Source organism: Musa acuminata, chromosome BXJ2-4 (genome assembly GCF_036884655.1).
Source record: "Musa acuminata AAA Group cultivar baxijiao chromosome BXJ2-4, Cavendish_Baxijiao_AAA, whole genome shotgun sequence".
Classification (NCBI taxonomy): domain Eukaryota; kingdom Viridiplantae; phylum Streptophyta; class Magnoliopsida; order Zingiberales; family Musaceae; genus Musa; species Musa acuminata.
The window spans coordinates 33850423-33865110 of record NC_088341.1 but is presented as its reverse complement, the minus strand read 5'-3'; the positions used below and the strand labels follow the sequence as shown (position 1 = coordinate 33865110).

Genomic DNA, 14688 nt, shown 5'->3' with positions numbered 1-14688 from the left:
ATATCAACTACAATTTGGAGTAACGTCCAACATGCTTTCATAATTTTATCAAGATCCACATCCACCTGGAAGTTCATAGTGTGTTCCTTTTGGAATTTTAGCATGTTTATTTACTACCTAGTTTCTTGATTCCTATTCCTCAATTTTCTTGCAACCCTAATCTTATTACTATTTCTTTACTATTTTCTTTTTCTTTTCTCCAGAGGAAAACCATTTCTTTGACCCAAATGACAATGTAAAATTGTGGAATTGACATGTTGTTGTATTGCAGATTTGCTTGGTGACATTAATTTTTGTGCTGCAAGATTGTGGTGTCCTTTAAATTACATGAACATTAGTTTCAACTCTTCAATTGCTACATCTCTAATAATACATTCCATACATTTATTTATAATGAGTGGTGAGGGGAGAAATGTAAACGTGACTCCAATACTACACAAAACATCAACATCAAATGAAACGTGAAACTTGATATTAGGCTTAGTCGCAACTCCACACGCTCTCCGTCGACCGGTCAAATGAACCGGCGGTCAATCCGGTTCAGCCCTTCGATCGCCGGTCTGCTTCGAAAACCTAAAACCCCTTTTAGAAAACCGACCGCTTTGGTAAGAACTCGGCTTTCTCCTCGGGACTCCGTACGTGACGGGATGATCGTCTACGTCGCTTCTCCCTCGTCTCCGCCCACTCCCCTCTCCTCCTCGTCCCTCTTCCTTGCTTCGCCGATCCCTTCTCTTGTGGCTTTGTACCCGAAAACAAAGAACAAGATCTGGAGGCAATCGCAGAAGACTCGGAACAAGGTAGTCTACCACCTAATCCCTCCATCTGTCCTCTTTCGTCGCTGTTGTCAATATATAAAACCTTAGCTTGATGAAACAGGGATGTAGGAGAAGAAGCGGCGTTTGTAGGGCAGAGTTTGTGCACGACGCGCCTTTTGCCGCTGCTATCGGCGCCTGCGTCCTCAATTCGCTCGTCTTCCCGATCTCGGCCGGTGAGACCGAGGATGAGGACGGTGGTGGGACGATCGATGCCACGGATGCGAGGTTCGCGGTGATGGGGATCATTAGCTTCATCCCTTACTTTAATTGGCTGGTGAGGCTACTGAAATTAGAGGGCTAACTACAGTTTGCACTTAGCTGCCTTTAGAGTTTCGCTCCTTATACTTTAAAAAGTTACATTGATATCCCTATAGTTAAGAAAGCGAAACGATCAAGTCCATTTACCCTAATGATTTCAGTTTTTTTCGTCGGAGACATAAAAATAAAAGGTAAAAAAGTAATTTTAAGTTTGGTGATAGACAATGTCGATGGAAGACGACAGTGCCGCTGGCATCGGTGGTGGTGAACGACGGTGCCACTAACGTCGATGGTGGCAAACCCCTCCCTGCCCCCTCTCCTCTTTTAAGCGAATATGAGCTCTGGAGCAGTCCAATTCTCTAGCTGCTTCGATCATACCTCTACATGATCAAGTCCCTCTCATGAGACTCATTGGTACTTGCATTCGAACTTTTCCCTCGGTGGTACACAGCCCCCATATGCTGATGACCAAGCCTTTCATCCGATGTAAAATTCGATGCACGCACGGAAGATCCGCCTCTGCGGTACTATAGTCTTCACTCCTTGAATCCATAACCCTTCTTGTCGTCGTGTTGTTCACCGAAGTGGAGCTCCCAGTAGCTCCCGATCATACCTCTGTATGATCTAGTCCCTCACGGTACTATACCGTGTGTATCGCATTGTCACGAACTGTTCCACCACGATCCGCTGCACCATGTCGCCTCCTGGTGACATCTCAATTGCATTCTGATCCTTGTGGGATGAACTCGAATTGTGATCCCTCCATGTGTGGCCTCTGCCAATACATCGCAGGGTCTCTTCCACCTTCGATTTTGTTTGCTCCTTTGACAATTGACCTTCATCCATCCGCTCTTGGGTCACACTTAGATGAAGCACCGCTCTAGGACAGTCCGTCGCCTAGTAGCTCCCGAAGTCCACCGACTTCGCTGAAATTAGTGCACCATTGTTTGGATCCTGGGCCTCTGCCCCTACCAGCACAATTTTCGCTGTGCACCGCTTCCTTCGTGACAACTTGAATGGCAACACTGTGGCATATTCTTCAAGAGTATCCGCCTTCGTGTCCTCTTGCATCGTGCCAAGGCCTTCTAAACCCAACTTCACCTCCGCAAGTTGAGTTGCCTTATTCCTTCATCAAATGCTTCTCCGAGATAAGGTGCATGTGCCCAGAAGCTCCCTTCGTCTTTGGCACCATGCAAGATGAGTCCGCTCCATTAGAATGAAGGACCCATAGAACAACATGATCTTGCTCTTGCCTTTGTAAGAGTTCATATCCTTGACCTCTGTCCAAGGAAAGCTCTGTGCCTCCGTTCCATGTTTCATCTTCTATGCCGGCTCACTTCATGCGGCTTGGGTACTTCGCCAAGTTACACCCAATTTGTTCCGCTCCTCGTTTTGCATTGAGTTGATGGTGGCCCTCGCGCCCACCATTCCACGGGCCAGCCCTCCCTTGAGTCTGATCTCCATATCGACTCCAAGTATGCCTTTATTTGTGTTGCTTTGGGTTGCTCCCCACTTGATCTCGCAATGCATCCACCAATGCATTCTCTCAAGTGAGATCATGCGACGACTCTTCGCTGCTCGCTCGGTCCATTGAGCTTCGTGGAGTTGTTATTTTTGAGGTACTCCTCAACATGTGTGGTCTGTTGCACATGATTCTCCCTTTAGAGAGCCAGGAATTATCCCTCCTGGATATCTATCCCATTGGAGCAACATCTCTCTTCGTTTTGGAGACCACCATCCCCTTGGACTACTCTGATTTGCTGAACAAACTGTGCATTGTTCTGCCTCCTGTAAACGCACTTGCTAGATTGCGACTCCACGTCAATACAGCCCCCGCTGCACCACTTAAGGCCTAGCAACATGCTGAACTCGCTGCACACTTCAACCTCCTACGGACGTATCCTTCACATGCCGAAGAGAAAGTTTCAATGCTCCATGGCATCGAGTTTCGATCGCCTTGGGATGGCTGCGAACATTCCATCGTCCGCATACAAGCCCATCCATGAGTACCGAATTCTTCAAGTTAGCAATTCCCCTCACCTCTGTGAGCTTTGCACAACTCTTTCGGTCGCTGAGCAACTCATTCTACCTTGCATGGTCTCATCCTTTACCAAGTCCCTCGCTTGCCTTGAGAACCATCAAGTATAGTTGTCAACGTCGAGCCGTAGCTCGAACTTAGCCATCCCAACCTTTGTGCGCTTCGCATTCTTCCAAGCTTGCTTGTTCTCGTGTGCCTCTTACACGAAGGGTTGGTCATTCCTCTAAATGTCAATCTCAGATGCCCGCTCCTTCGAGCGATTCCTTTTCCCTACATCTCCATGCCCGTTTTCTCCCAAACGGTCGTGCGTGCTGACTGCCCTCAACGCAGCCCCGCTAGGTCCCCCACATTTGCATGCCAAGTGTTTCTATGAGTGCTTGTCCCGCTATAATACCATCTGTCACGGACTTAGCTGGTTTTGCCGAAGTCATGCGGCACCCTTGCGTGTTCGTCCGCAAAGGTAAGCCTCCCCGAAACCTACCATGGTCCCTTAAGACCTACAAAAGAGAAAACGGGTTAGAGAAAGCATCTCACTCGGGGTCCACAAGCAAACATTTCAGGAAACACTTCATAGACAATGCAAATTACAAACAGACTTTACAAGTTCTGAACGGTTGAACAACAAAGGGGCAAAATGGTTCACTACAGACCGAATATCTCTCACAAGTGTCCACATGACACAACCTTTATTTACAAGCCTAAGAAGGCCACCAAACCCAACTAAAATGGGGTTGTTAAGCTTTCGACCATCCCTCTACATGCTGTGCAAAGCATGAACAAACCAAAAGACACGGACATACATAAGTATTACATTAAACATCTTGTTTAGAACTTTGTCCGTGACAAACCGTCCACCACCATCGATCCCAATGACGTCATTGTCCGCCATCAACGTCATCCTCCACTGGACATAAAATTACGTTTTTATCCTTTATTTTTATGTTTTCATCGATAAAAACTAATGTCATTAAGGTAAATGGACTTAATCATTTCACTTTCGTAATTACATGGATGCCAATGTAACTTTTTAAAGTATAGGGATCGAGACGCTAAAAGTAGCTAACTACAGGGGACAATCTGTAGTTAACCCGAAATTAGAACTGTTTGATTTCCTATGTCAGATGGGCATGTGATGGCTTTCTTGTTTTTGGAGTAGAGTTGGGTTTTTGCTTGGATGGACAGCAGTAGACAGCGTTACCTCGTTTATTCGATCGTCTACTTGGCTCCTTACTTGAGGTTTGAGCTCGTAAATCATCAAAATGGGAACTTTTCTCCTCAGATTTTGACTTCATTTGTCTTAATTATTGAACATCTGCTAGGTCTTAGGGCAGAGTACACTGATCTCATGTCATACAATATTGTAAGAAACAGTCATTATGAAGAAAAAAATAGTAAACCTTTCTAGAACGAGCTTCGTGATGGTGCTTATTTGCTTTATCATGTTATCTTTTCAACCCTCTCATGCTCCGTTATAATTTCTTCATAGTTTTGAATTTTCTCGTTTGTATTAAGCTGTCACTATAGCTTCCTAAGTTTATCTTTGTGATGGAGAGATCAATTATGTATAACTAATTGATAGTAGACCAGTTGTGGTTGTTCTTGATGGTTAAATTCTTAATTGCACACGTAAGGAAGAAAGCTATATTATTAATTAACTTTTTTTTCTCTCATCGATTGTTAAGCAATAATTAATTTTTGAGAAAATGGTTATGCCTGGGTAATCATCACAATGATTCATACACCATGTAGAGATTAAGATCTCTAAATATATATACTTGGTATATAGTGTAGGTTTCAATTAAGAAGCAAAACAAAATAAGTGCTAACCATTGGCAGCATAAGATTAGCACTATGTATGCATTTGCATTACTTATTGGTGAACTTCAATTCCAAACAATCTCTTGGCATGTTTTTTTGAATTGCTTTTGCCCAGATAGAATTCGAAATGATGCCAATTTCTCCTCTATAAAGGAAGCGACTTTCTTGATACTATCTAATTGAATTTTTTAGTAAGTGGCTCATCTTTTCGTAATATTAGTGTATCATTTGCATGATACTAATAGTCAATTAAAGGGGCAAACTAAGTACACAAGGTTCTTACCAATGTGGGATTTGGAAGGATCAATGCTTGTAGCCTTACATATAAATTTAGAATGGCTATTTCCTATACTCAAACCTTGAGCTCTCTTGTATTAGAAATGAGCAATGTTATTGGCCCACACAACCGTTGAGATTAATACATAGCCCATAAACTTCCTATACAAAATCTTCCAAAAATTGAAAATAATAGTGTAAAATTGTCAAAGTAAAACGTTTGTAAACAGCATATAGTATAGAACATAGTGCGTATTGGTAAATCATAATTTGAACACCTTGTTTGTTGCAAAATATGTTTTTTTTGCACTGGATATATCCAAAAGCAGTATGTGTTTGTTTAATGAATCTATTATGTGGATGAAGTTTAAAATCTATACTGTGCAATTTCCATTAACATTTGACATTTTAATTTGACGACTAGCATGGCTGCATCAATATCTGTATAAATAAATCTGTATAAATAAATTAAGGAGCAAGTTTATAATTCTCTGTCTCATGTTCTTAAATATAGTCACAGCCCCATGTTCAAGGTGCCAAAGTGTCTTTTCATGTGCAGCATTTTAGTCACAAAGTATATCTCCTCATCAATTGTCTGATGTAATTTTACAGGACTAATTTGTCACTTTCACCTGAAGAAAGCTGGTTGCCTATTGCTAGTATACTTGTTTGCATTCTTCACATTCAGGTCAGTTTGAGAGCTTATGTGATTATAGCTTACAAGATTTTCCTTGATCTCCAAACCTTTTTCTAATTGTCAGCTGGAGGTGAGCATTAGAAATGGAGATATCAAAGGCATCCATTTTTTTGATGAAGCACAAAAACTACATTCCTTGATAAGAAAAAGAGAGACTGAATCTAAGAGTCACCAGCAATCTGCCAAGAAGGTAATTTATGTGTTTCAAGCTACATTTCTTTTTTTGCATAGGAAAGAAAAGCTGCATATTTTAGTGTTTCTATAGTGTTGAATTCTTGGTTTTAATTTACAACTGGTTCAGGAAAGAAGCAAGAGACATATGGGATTACCATCTTCACATGGACTGAGAGATGAGGTGAAGGAGTGGGGAATCCCTAGAAAACAAAATGAAGAACTAGATGTGGATGAAACGAAAAATAATTCACAATAAGATGAGCAGGCAAACTTGGTGTTGTATCATGTACTTGTGTAGTTTCAGCCTCGGCATACTATTAGCTGAGGCTGACTTAATTTCTTATGGAGCCTTCACATAATAGATCTACATATGTGTTATTATCATGTAAATCTAGGACATTTGCTTGCCTAATTCTACCTCATTTCAAGGTCTAGACCAGAGCTAAACTTGATGTCGTTTCATAACATTGATGTTGATGAGTATTGGTCAAACTGAGCAATCCCCAATCATCTGACTATTGGATTGACACAGGTTTCCCAATCTTTGGACAGAAACCAAGCTTATCTCTTGGTCGGATTTAAACATAGTTCTTTTTCTTTCTTTTATCTTGGTGGTTATTGACAGGAGTGAGACTGACACAATGGTGTTGTTAGTACTTGTACTCTCATTATCCAATTCTTATGGAAGGTTGATCAGATAAGGGATCTAAAACCTTGACTAATAGATTCAAGCCTAATGTATTATGGTAGATTTAAAGAAGTAGATAGATAATTCTTGAGGTTTGCGTGACAATGTGTATAAGGAAATTTGAACTTGGGGTTTAAGTTAACTAAAAGGTGTTTTTCTTTTTATACTATATTTATTCACAATAGTTAAAGATTTAATTATTAATCTGTGGGTATATGCAAGGGGTGTTGAATCATATAAATTTTGTGTATTATCTTTCTTCAGGTTGATGTTCACATAGCTGCTTGATTCTCTTGTTAGGTATCTTAAGGTTAGAGTTTTTATACAAAACACATGATATCATTTAGAATTATACCAATATATCTGTATTCAAAAATATTAGGCTGCAAAAATAAGGATGTTTCATTTTACATTGGATCTTAAATAGGTTCCAAGAGAAGATTTGGTCAAAATTTTTATCATCTTTCATAAGTTCTACAGCAATAGAAATCCCATCATCCTTGCCATCTTGATGCTGATATCTTCCAATTGAGTCTTCTTTAACCATATTATATTAGAAATACCTAATGAGAAGAAACAGATTATTCCACAAGTCACTCAAACCTGTTGAGAGAACCACAAAAGCTTCCAAGATGATACAAACAACCTCAAACACTCCAACTAAATGAGACACAGATAGGATAATGCATAAACTACTGAGAACAATACTTCATAAAGGTGGAGCTTTCACCACCCAACTCTGGGAGAAAAGAAGACACTATCATTACTTGCAGCAGTCACGCCTCTGCATGTGATTAGCATCCTGCAAAAGAAAGGAGAAGAGTGCGACTGATGAGGGAAGAAAGCAAGAGTGGTGGTGATGGGCAACAACAACACAGAGTTTGCCACAGTGCCACAGAACAGTGTGTCCTTAGAAATCCCACGCTTTCAGTGATGAGATTCCTAGGTAAAGTGCCAGCCTCTGTTCTCCTTGTCAGTTCACTCTCCTTCATGTCTAAACCCTCAGCATCTTTTGCATGCATGCTTGTCTCATTTGCTTCCTGCAGTGCTCACACATGACTTCAGAATCCTCTAGTGTACGTGAACAGTGGTGGTTGTACTCTTTGATCACCATTAAGCTGTCTTCATATGCACCTTGCAGCTAAACAACAACCTAAAAACCAATCTGTGTCTTCACTGTTATATTGAATGTTATCCCACCAAACCTTCAATCAACTATGTTAGGTTCTTATTCAAGGTGTATATTTATTTCATAGATTCATGTAGGCCCTCAGTTTTTTTCAGTGCTCCCAGTTGATGATTTGGATGATGATTGATGCATGAAAGAGAATGCTTGCCACCATAATTAATTGAGAAGGAAAAGAAAATAACAGGGTCATCAGTTTGTAAAACCAGGGTTTAACAGGTTTTGGCAACCCTTCTTCTTGTCCTGATGAGGAGTCATTTAGGTAAGAAATCAGAGGTTTACTTATTAATGCTTAGACTCTAGAGAGAGAGAGAGAGAGAGAGAGAGAGATGTTTATGGGGTGTTCCACTTTGAACCAAAACATGCATTAGACTAACCATTAATGAATGGTTTAACAACTACTGCATGGTTCAAAGTGGAACACCCCATGACCATGAACATTTCTCTCTCTAAAGCCTAACCATTAATAAGTAAACCTCTGATGTCATACCTCAATGACTTCTTCTGCAGGAGGAGAAGCTGAAGAGTTGATGGCTTCAGTCAAAACAGAGAGTAAAAGTAGCTTCAATGGGTTTTCTAGGATTTGACCTACTTTTTGCTAGCCACTAGAACTGAATTTGTTCTTCAATAGGTTTGGAAGATTGTAACCTCAAAAAATCATAGTAATTTAAGATAACAAAAGAGAAATCATAAGAGGTATTAACTAAAAATTTCTATTAATTATTTAAAAAATTGAGGATAAGTTGGTTTTGAGAATCATATAACCCAGATTTCTAATAAATTAGGATGAGACATGCTGTTTATCTATAGTATGATTTATGATTTTGTAACATGCCAATGAGAGAGGTTGAGAGAAGAATTATGATTAACAGTCTATCAATTTTTTTCATCTTTGTCATTTATCCTTTACCAAAAACAAAAAAATCCAATCTATTTTCCAGCTTTCATCATCACAAGTCATTCATATGTAAACTTAATTTTGTTAGAACTCATAATCCTACTTTAACTTCCAAATGACTCCTTATTAAAGTTTAATTTGCCTTGTAGAATGCTTAATCATGTCATAAAACCTAGGATTTGATTCCAAGTTCCTCTGACTCTCACCAGTAGCAGCACATGCCCTTTTGCATGGAATGGAACATATGATGATGATGTTACCTGTGAATGGAACATATGATCACAGATGCACCACAACATATTCTAGTCATAACATATCAACAATCATAATAAAACAAAACATTCTCCCTCTCCTTCCCACAACATACATGACAAATTACAGGTTAATCACAGCTATGTACAACAGCTCTGAATTAAAATTATATATGATTATTTTAAACATAGTAATATCATTTGGAATTTTAGTTCATAGTCTAATGATAATTAACTATGGATGTTCATTGTATCCAAGTTTTTTGTTCTGAAAGTAAACATATGTTAGGCTTAAATCACAGGATTGAGTTTAAAATCTGATAAATAAATACATAAAATATTCTCCTTGTAGCAACACCCTGAGATCAAATCATTTGTCATCTATAGTTCCTGAGAGAAAAAAAAAATCAATCAATTATTATTGGATGAATATATAGTAAGAACAAACGGTCGAGTGTTCTGATCTGAGCTAAACGACCCAAAGATCGGTAAGTCTTCGACGGGATCCAACTTATCCGACGTCCAATCTGAGGCGGCCGCCAGCTTCACTGGCGTCAACGAAGCCCCCTACTCCTTGTCCTGATTACCCCACACCATCCTCCGATCTCCCTCACGGTCGGTGGATCGTCCTCTGCCACCGGCCCATCGCCGCCGCGGTCCTTCCGCTCAAGCAGTTGTTGTCCCAAGTTCGGCGCCGACGACAAATGTTGCAGCTCCGTGATCACCAACTTCAGCGCCCGCTTCGGTGACCCCCTGTTCGCGATCATGATCTCGCCGACCTTCGCCGGGCTCATCTTTGCGCCGCTCTGGAACACCTCCTCCACCATCGGATACAGCTTGTGGTCGTTCAGCCGCAGGTAGATTCTCGCCAGCGTCTTGAATGCTTGGAAGTCGCACATCGGGAAGTGGATGTGGACGTCGAGCCGACCCTCCCGCAGCACCGCCGTGGCCACCGCTTCTATGCTGGTCATTGTGTACACCATCACCTTCTCGTCGCCGCAGCACGATAAGATGCCGTCCATGAAGTTCAGCATCCTGGCGTGCCTCGAGTTGCCTTCGTGGCCTCCCTTTGCGCTGAGGTAGAGGTCGAGGTCCTCGACGAGGATCACCGACCGGGTGCCCGTGGCGACGAGGAGGGCCTTCAGGTCTATGCCGTCGGAGACGAGGGCGAGGTCGAGGTCGTAGACGTCGTAGCAGAGGAAGTTGGCAATGGCGGCGGCGAAGGAGGTCTTCCCCGTCCCCGGGGGGCCGTGGAGGAGGTAGCTCCGCCGCCAGTTGCGGCCGACGCGGTGGTAGTAGGCCCGCCCGTTGAGGAACGCCTCGAGGTCGGCACGCACCCAGGCCTTGACCTCCGGGTCCATCGCCACCGTATCGAGCCTCGCCGGATGTGTGAAAGGCGCCACCGGCCTCCACCTCGGCTCTCCACTTTCCCCGCCCCCGCTGGAGATGACGAAGAGATTGGTCTCGCGCCGACGGAGCTCGAGGTTCTTGGCCACGGACTCGACGTGCTGGAGGTAGGGGCGTAGGACGCGTGAGCAGTCCTGGCGACGGAGGCGAAGGACGAGGCGGTCCCCTCCACCAGTGGCAGACCAGGAGAGGCGGCAGCCGAGAAAGGAGTCGGGCACAGGGTGACCGGGGGCGGGGTGGACAGAGAACTCATTGGGCTCGTAGCCAGATGAGACGATAGCGACAGCGCACTCATGGGAGGAAAGGGAAGCGACATAGGCGGTGGCGTGGCGAATGAGGGGGTTCTCCAGCCCACTCTCGGTGTATCGCGGGATCTCGAAGTGCTGATAAGCATGCGTGTGCTCGTCCAACCACGACCACCACCGCCCGAGGAGGTAGAGCAGGCACTTGAAGGATAGCCCGGCACGGAGGAGGAACAGGCCGCCGAGGACGGCGACAACTACGGATACAGGATCACTCGGGAACATTTGCTGAATCTAATCCACGGAAGCTTAGATTGTCGAGGGCTTTGGATCGACGAGATATTGTAGTGGGAGAATCATTCTTTGTTTCCTGCACAACGATCCAAAGATACGCGGCCGAGCTGATGATAATAATAATAATAATAATAATAATAATAATAATAATAATAATAATAATAATAATAATAATAATAATAATAATAATAATAATAATAATATATGTGTGAAAGAAATATTTCTTTTTAAGTGTTTTCCGGAGATTATTTTCTTATAACATTCATCTTCTTTTTTTTCCCTAATAACTATAATATTCATGACTTGACAATTAGCTATTTATCCTTTTTTTTCTTCCTTTCTTTTTCTTTTCTTATAGATTGATCAATCCGATTAAATATTATTACACTATTATGTTATAGTATTTTCAGCAATACAAAAACATAGTATATTTTTGTAAATTTTGTAAAAACATTGTGTTTATAGTGGTCTTATATTATCTTATGGTATTTTCAGTAATAGCAAAATAATATTATAATATAATAACAAAATAATTTTTTACCATGTTGCAGTATTTTTTTTGTATTACTAAAAGTATTATAATATAATATAATAATACTGGACCAGTTTACTATATGGAATGGGTCATAGGAAAAGGAAAAAAAAATGGTGACCGGGCTAATATAAATAATAGGCAAAAAAAATAAAATGGATTTGTTTTAAATTTTATCCTTTATTTATATTTATTTATTTATTTATTTATTTATGGCATTGCACAAAAAGGAAGGGCAAAGATCGATGTTTGTCCATCATGGTGGGCCCAACCACAGTAAGCTTACCTGATTTAGACTAATGCCATTGGTGGAATCTACCCTGCTTTGAAAAGACATAAAAAAATCACTTAGAATCTTCCATTTTAGTTTTATTTTTTCAATTCAATCATCTGTCTATTTTGAATAAAAAACCTGACTCATAAATGTGATTTGACTGAAATATGTAATAAATAAAAATAAAAATAAATAAATAATACTTTATTTATTTATTTTTAGGGTGAAACCAATTCCTAATCAAGCTAAATGGAACAACATCATCCATTTTTGTAACATGTAGTTACTCATATTCTAAGTTCATAATTAAAGTATGTATAACTAAAATAGGAAGTCACATTTCTATCTTCGTTACTATTATCAAAGGAGAAAGCTACAGCGATGCTGTAGTGATGCTACAACATAGGAGGAAGCTGCTGTAGAGGAGGTAGCTACAGTAGAGGTGCAGTAGATGAGGTAACTGCAGCGATGCTATAGCAGAGGAGGAAGCTACAACGATTCTATAGTAGATGAGAAAGCTGCAGTATATGAGGTAGCTACAGCGATGCTACAACAGAGGAGGTAGCTATAGTAGAGGAGAAAGCTGCAATAGAGGAGAAACCTGTAGCATATGAGGTAGCTATAGCGATGCTACAATAGAGGAGAAAGCTGCAGTAGAGGATGAAGCTACAGTAGAGGAGAAAGTTACACCGATACTATAGCTGCTACAATAGGAGGAATCTGTAGCGATTTGGTGGAGAAATCTACAGCAATTTGGTAGAGAAATCTACAACAATTAGCTCTTAGCAAGAGTTGAGGATCGATAGTTGACAGCGAGGCAGCGAGCTACGATTGATGCAGATCACAGCCTGATGAAGACGATGCTACGGTGGCAGACAACCCAAGCCTAGGGTCAGTGCAGGCAGCGTCGGTGAAGAAGAAGGCCGCATGGAGGAGAAGAGGGAAGCAGCGGGCAAGGGTTGGAGAGGGATCCACTGCCGAGGGCGAGATCATACCAAAACAGACCCTCGTTGTTGTGGCCGCACCTGATGGCGACGTTGGGTGTGGTCACGACAGCGACTGGGGTAGTAGCGAAGGCGTCATGCACCATACAACAGATGACCATACTACAGACAGAGAGGGGAGTCCGATAGGGAAGCGAGTCCGACGGGGAAAGAGTTCCCCCCTTCTCTACTCTACAAAGGCAAGGAATGTAGTGAATAGCAGGCTTCGATGGCCGTGGAACCTCGCTAGTCTCACTTGTTCCGATACCATGTTGAAAAGAATAGAAGACAATAAGAATTATTAAAGAAGATGTTTTATATTGAAGCTATTATCCCCCTATTTATACAGATTAAGAGGAAGGATTTCCCTCAACAGAGTAAAGAGATTTCCTCATACAGTTAGAGAAATCTTATCAGAGTAGAGAGATTTACTCATATAGTTAGGGAAACTATCAATAATATATATATGTACTCCTACACTATACGTCATAGCATATACGTGCATTACATATTATAACATATCTATACACTCCCACACCGCACGTCATAAAAAACACATACACTCTCACATTGTACATCATCATATATGCATGTATGAAAGATATTTTTATCATAGTTCATATATTTTGATATGTACAAAGCATATATATTTTCATTTAGCTCATGATAATTATATCATTCGAAATATATTTTCTAAAATATATTATGCATATGATAATTCATATGATCACTATTTTATAGTGAATTAAATTTATATTTACTTGCTTAAACTTAAAAATAAAAATATTAAGGAAAGATCATGTTCCTTAACAATCAAGGATACTAGGGAGCGATATACCTTTAAAATTAAGAGCATGTAGTCATGAAATATATTGATTAAGAACCCTACCTCTTGATTATCGATTTATAATAATTCATAAAAAAAAGTTTGATAAAATTCTTCATAAAATAAACAATACTTAACCTAGATTCCATCACCAAATTTTCTAACAATTTATTATATAATCAATCAAATGAACTAGTATTAATCAAACCATCACATAATTCAGTAAAGAATTTTTTTTCACTATACTAGTTAACCAAACGATCTTGAATTATCATAAAATTTTATAAAATACTACAAAACGTATAGAACTAAATACACACCAAAATTTACCTTTAAATAAAATCATTTGGAGGCTATATACCCTCATATTTCAATTATCAATACTTATTTTATTCTACTGAAATTGGGTTAAGATTATTTAAACTTATAAATATCGTATCCTGGTGTATAGACATGGTTTTTACTCAATTTCAAATCTCACAAAATCATGGAAACTTTTAAAATATATGAAAAGGTTAGAGTTTAATCATATCCTTAAATGGATTAATTTAGCTCTAACAAAACTCATTCTAAAAAAAATAGAAGATTATGAGTATCTCAGATTAAAGTAGTAATAACTCTATACACCAATATCAAATTAAGATCATACTAGAGGCCTTAAAACCATAAGAAAATAATCCAAAACATATCTAAAAAATATAGATAAATTCGAAGTTTAGGTTACTCAAGTAAATAAAAAAAAGATCAACCTATAATTCGTAAGATTGAAACCCTAAGTATAGTAAGGGAAGAATTGAATTTTTTTACCTTAGTCTTCTTTAGAGTTGGGGTTTATGACCTTCTTGAGAGAAACTAAGAGAATGGCTTAAGAAGGAGATAAAGGGTCATAGATTATTAGCTTATTAGTTGGGTAAAAAGGATAAGACCAAAATTAAGATAGAAGCGCTGAAAAGATTACCTTGAGATATAGGGTTCAATCCCATTAGGCCTTATTTTAAGTTTTTTATTAATATAATTTTAATGTCATAGTA

General features: G+C 40.0%; 2 protein-coding genes across 2 annotated transcripts; one reads left to right on the top strand and one right to left on the bottom strand.

Moving 5' to 3' along the window:
• Positions 1–605: 605 nt before the first annotated feature.
• On the top strand, positions 606–6510 carry LOC103975913 (uncharacterized). The gene is made up of 6 exons (XM_009391046.3): positions 606–797; positions 877–1089; positions 4268–4347; positions 5818–5893; positions 5967–6092; positions 6204–6510. Exons 1-6 carry the CDS (start codon positions 648–650, stop codon positions 6330–6332), a joined length of 774 nt encoding a protein of 257 aa, XP_009389321.2. The 5' UTR covers positions 606–647; the 3' UTR covers positions 6333–6510.
• Positions 6511–9653: 3143 nt separating this feature from the next.
• LOC103977705 (AAA-ATPase At2g46620-like) lies at positions 9654–11342 on the bottom strand. The gene has a single exon (XM_009393295.3). The coding sequence runs from the start codon at positions 11031–11033 to the stop codon at positions 9654–9656; it is 1380 nt and encodes a 459-aa protein (XP_009391570.2). The 5' UTR covers positions 11034–11342.
• Between the last annotated feature and the right edge of the window lie 3346 nt (positions 11343–14688).

Bases quoted from the DNA above. Each gene is read 5' to 3' on its own strand.
- LOC103975913 (XM_009391046.3), top strand. From the start codon at position 648: ATGATCGTCTACGTCGCTTCTCCCTCGTCTCCGCCCACTCCCCTCTCC. The intron at 5,894-5,966 runs GTCAGTTTGAGA...TCTAATTGTCAG, and splicing joins TTTGCATTCTTCACATTCAG to CTGGAGGTGAGCATTAGAAA. The intron at 6,093-6,203 runs GTAATTTATGTG...CAACTGGTTCAG, and splicing joins ACCAGCAATCTGCCAAGAAG to GAAAGAAGCAAGAGACATAT.
- LOC103977705 (XM_009393295.3), bottom strand. From the start codon at position 11,033: ATGTTCCCGAGTGATCCTGTATCCGTAGTTGTCGCCGTCCTCGGCGGC.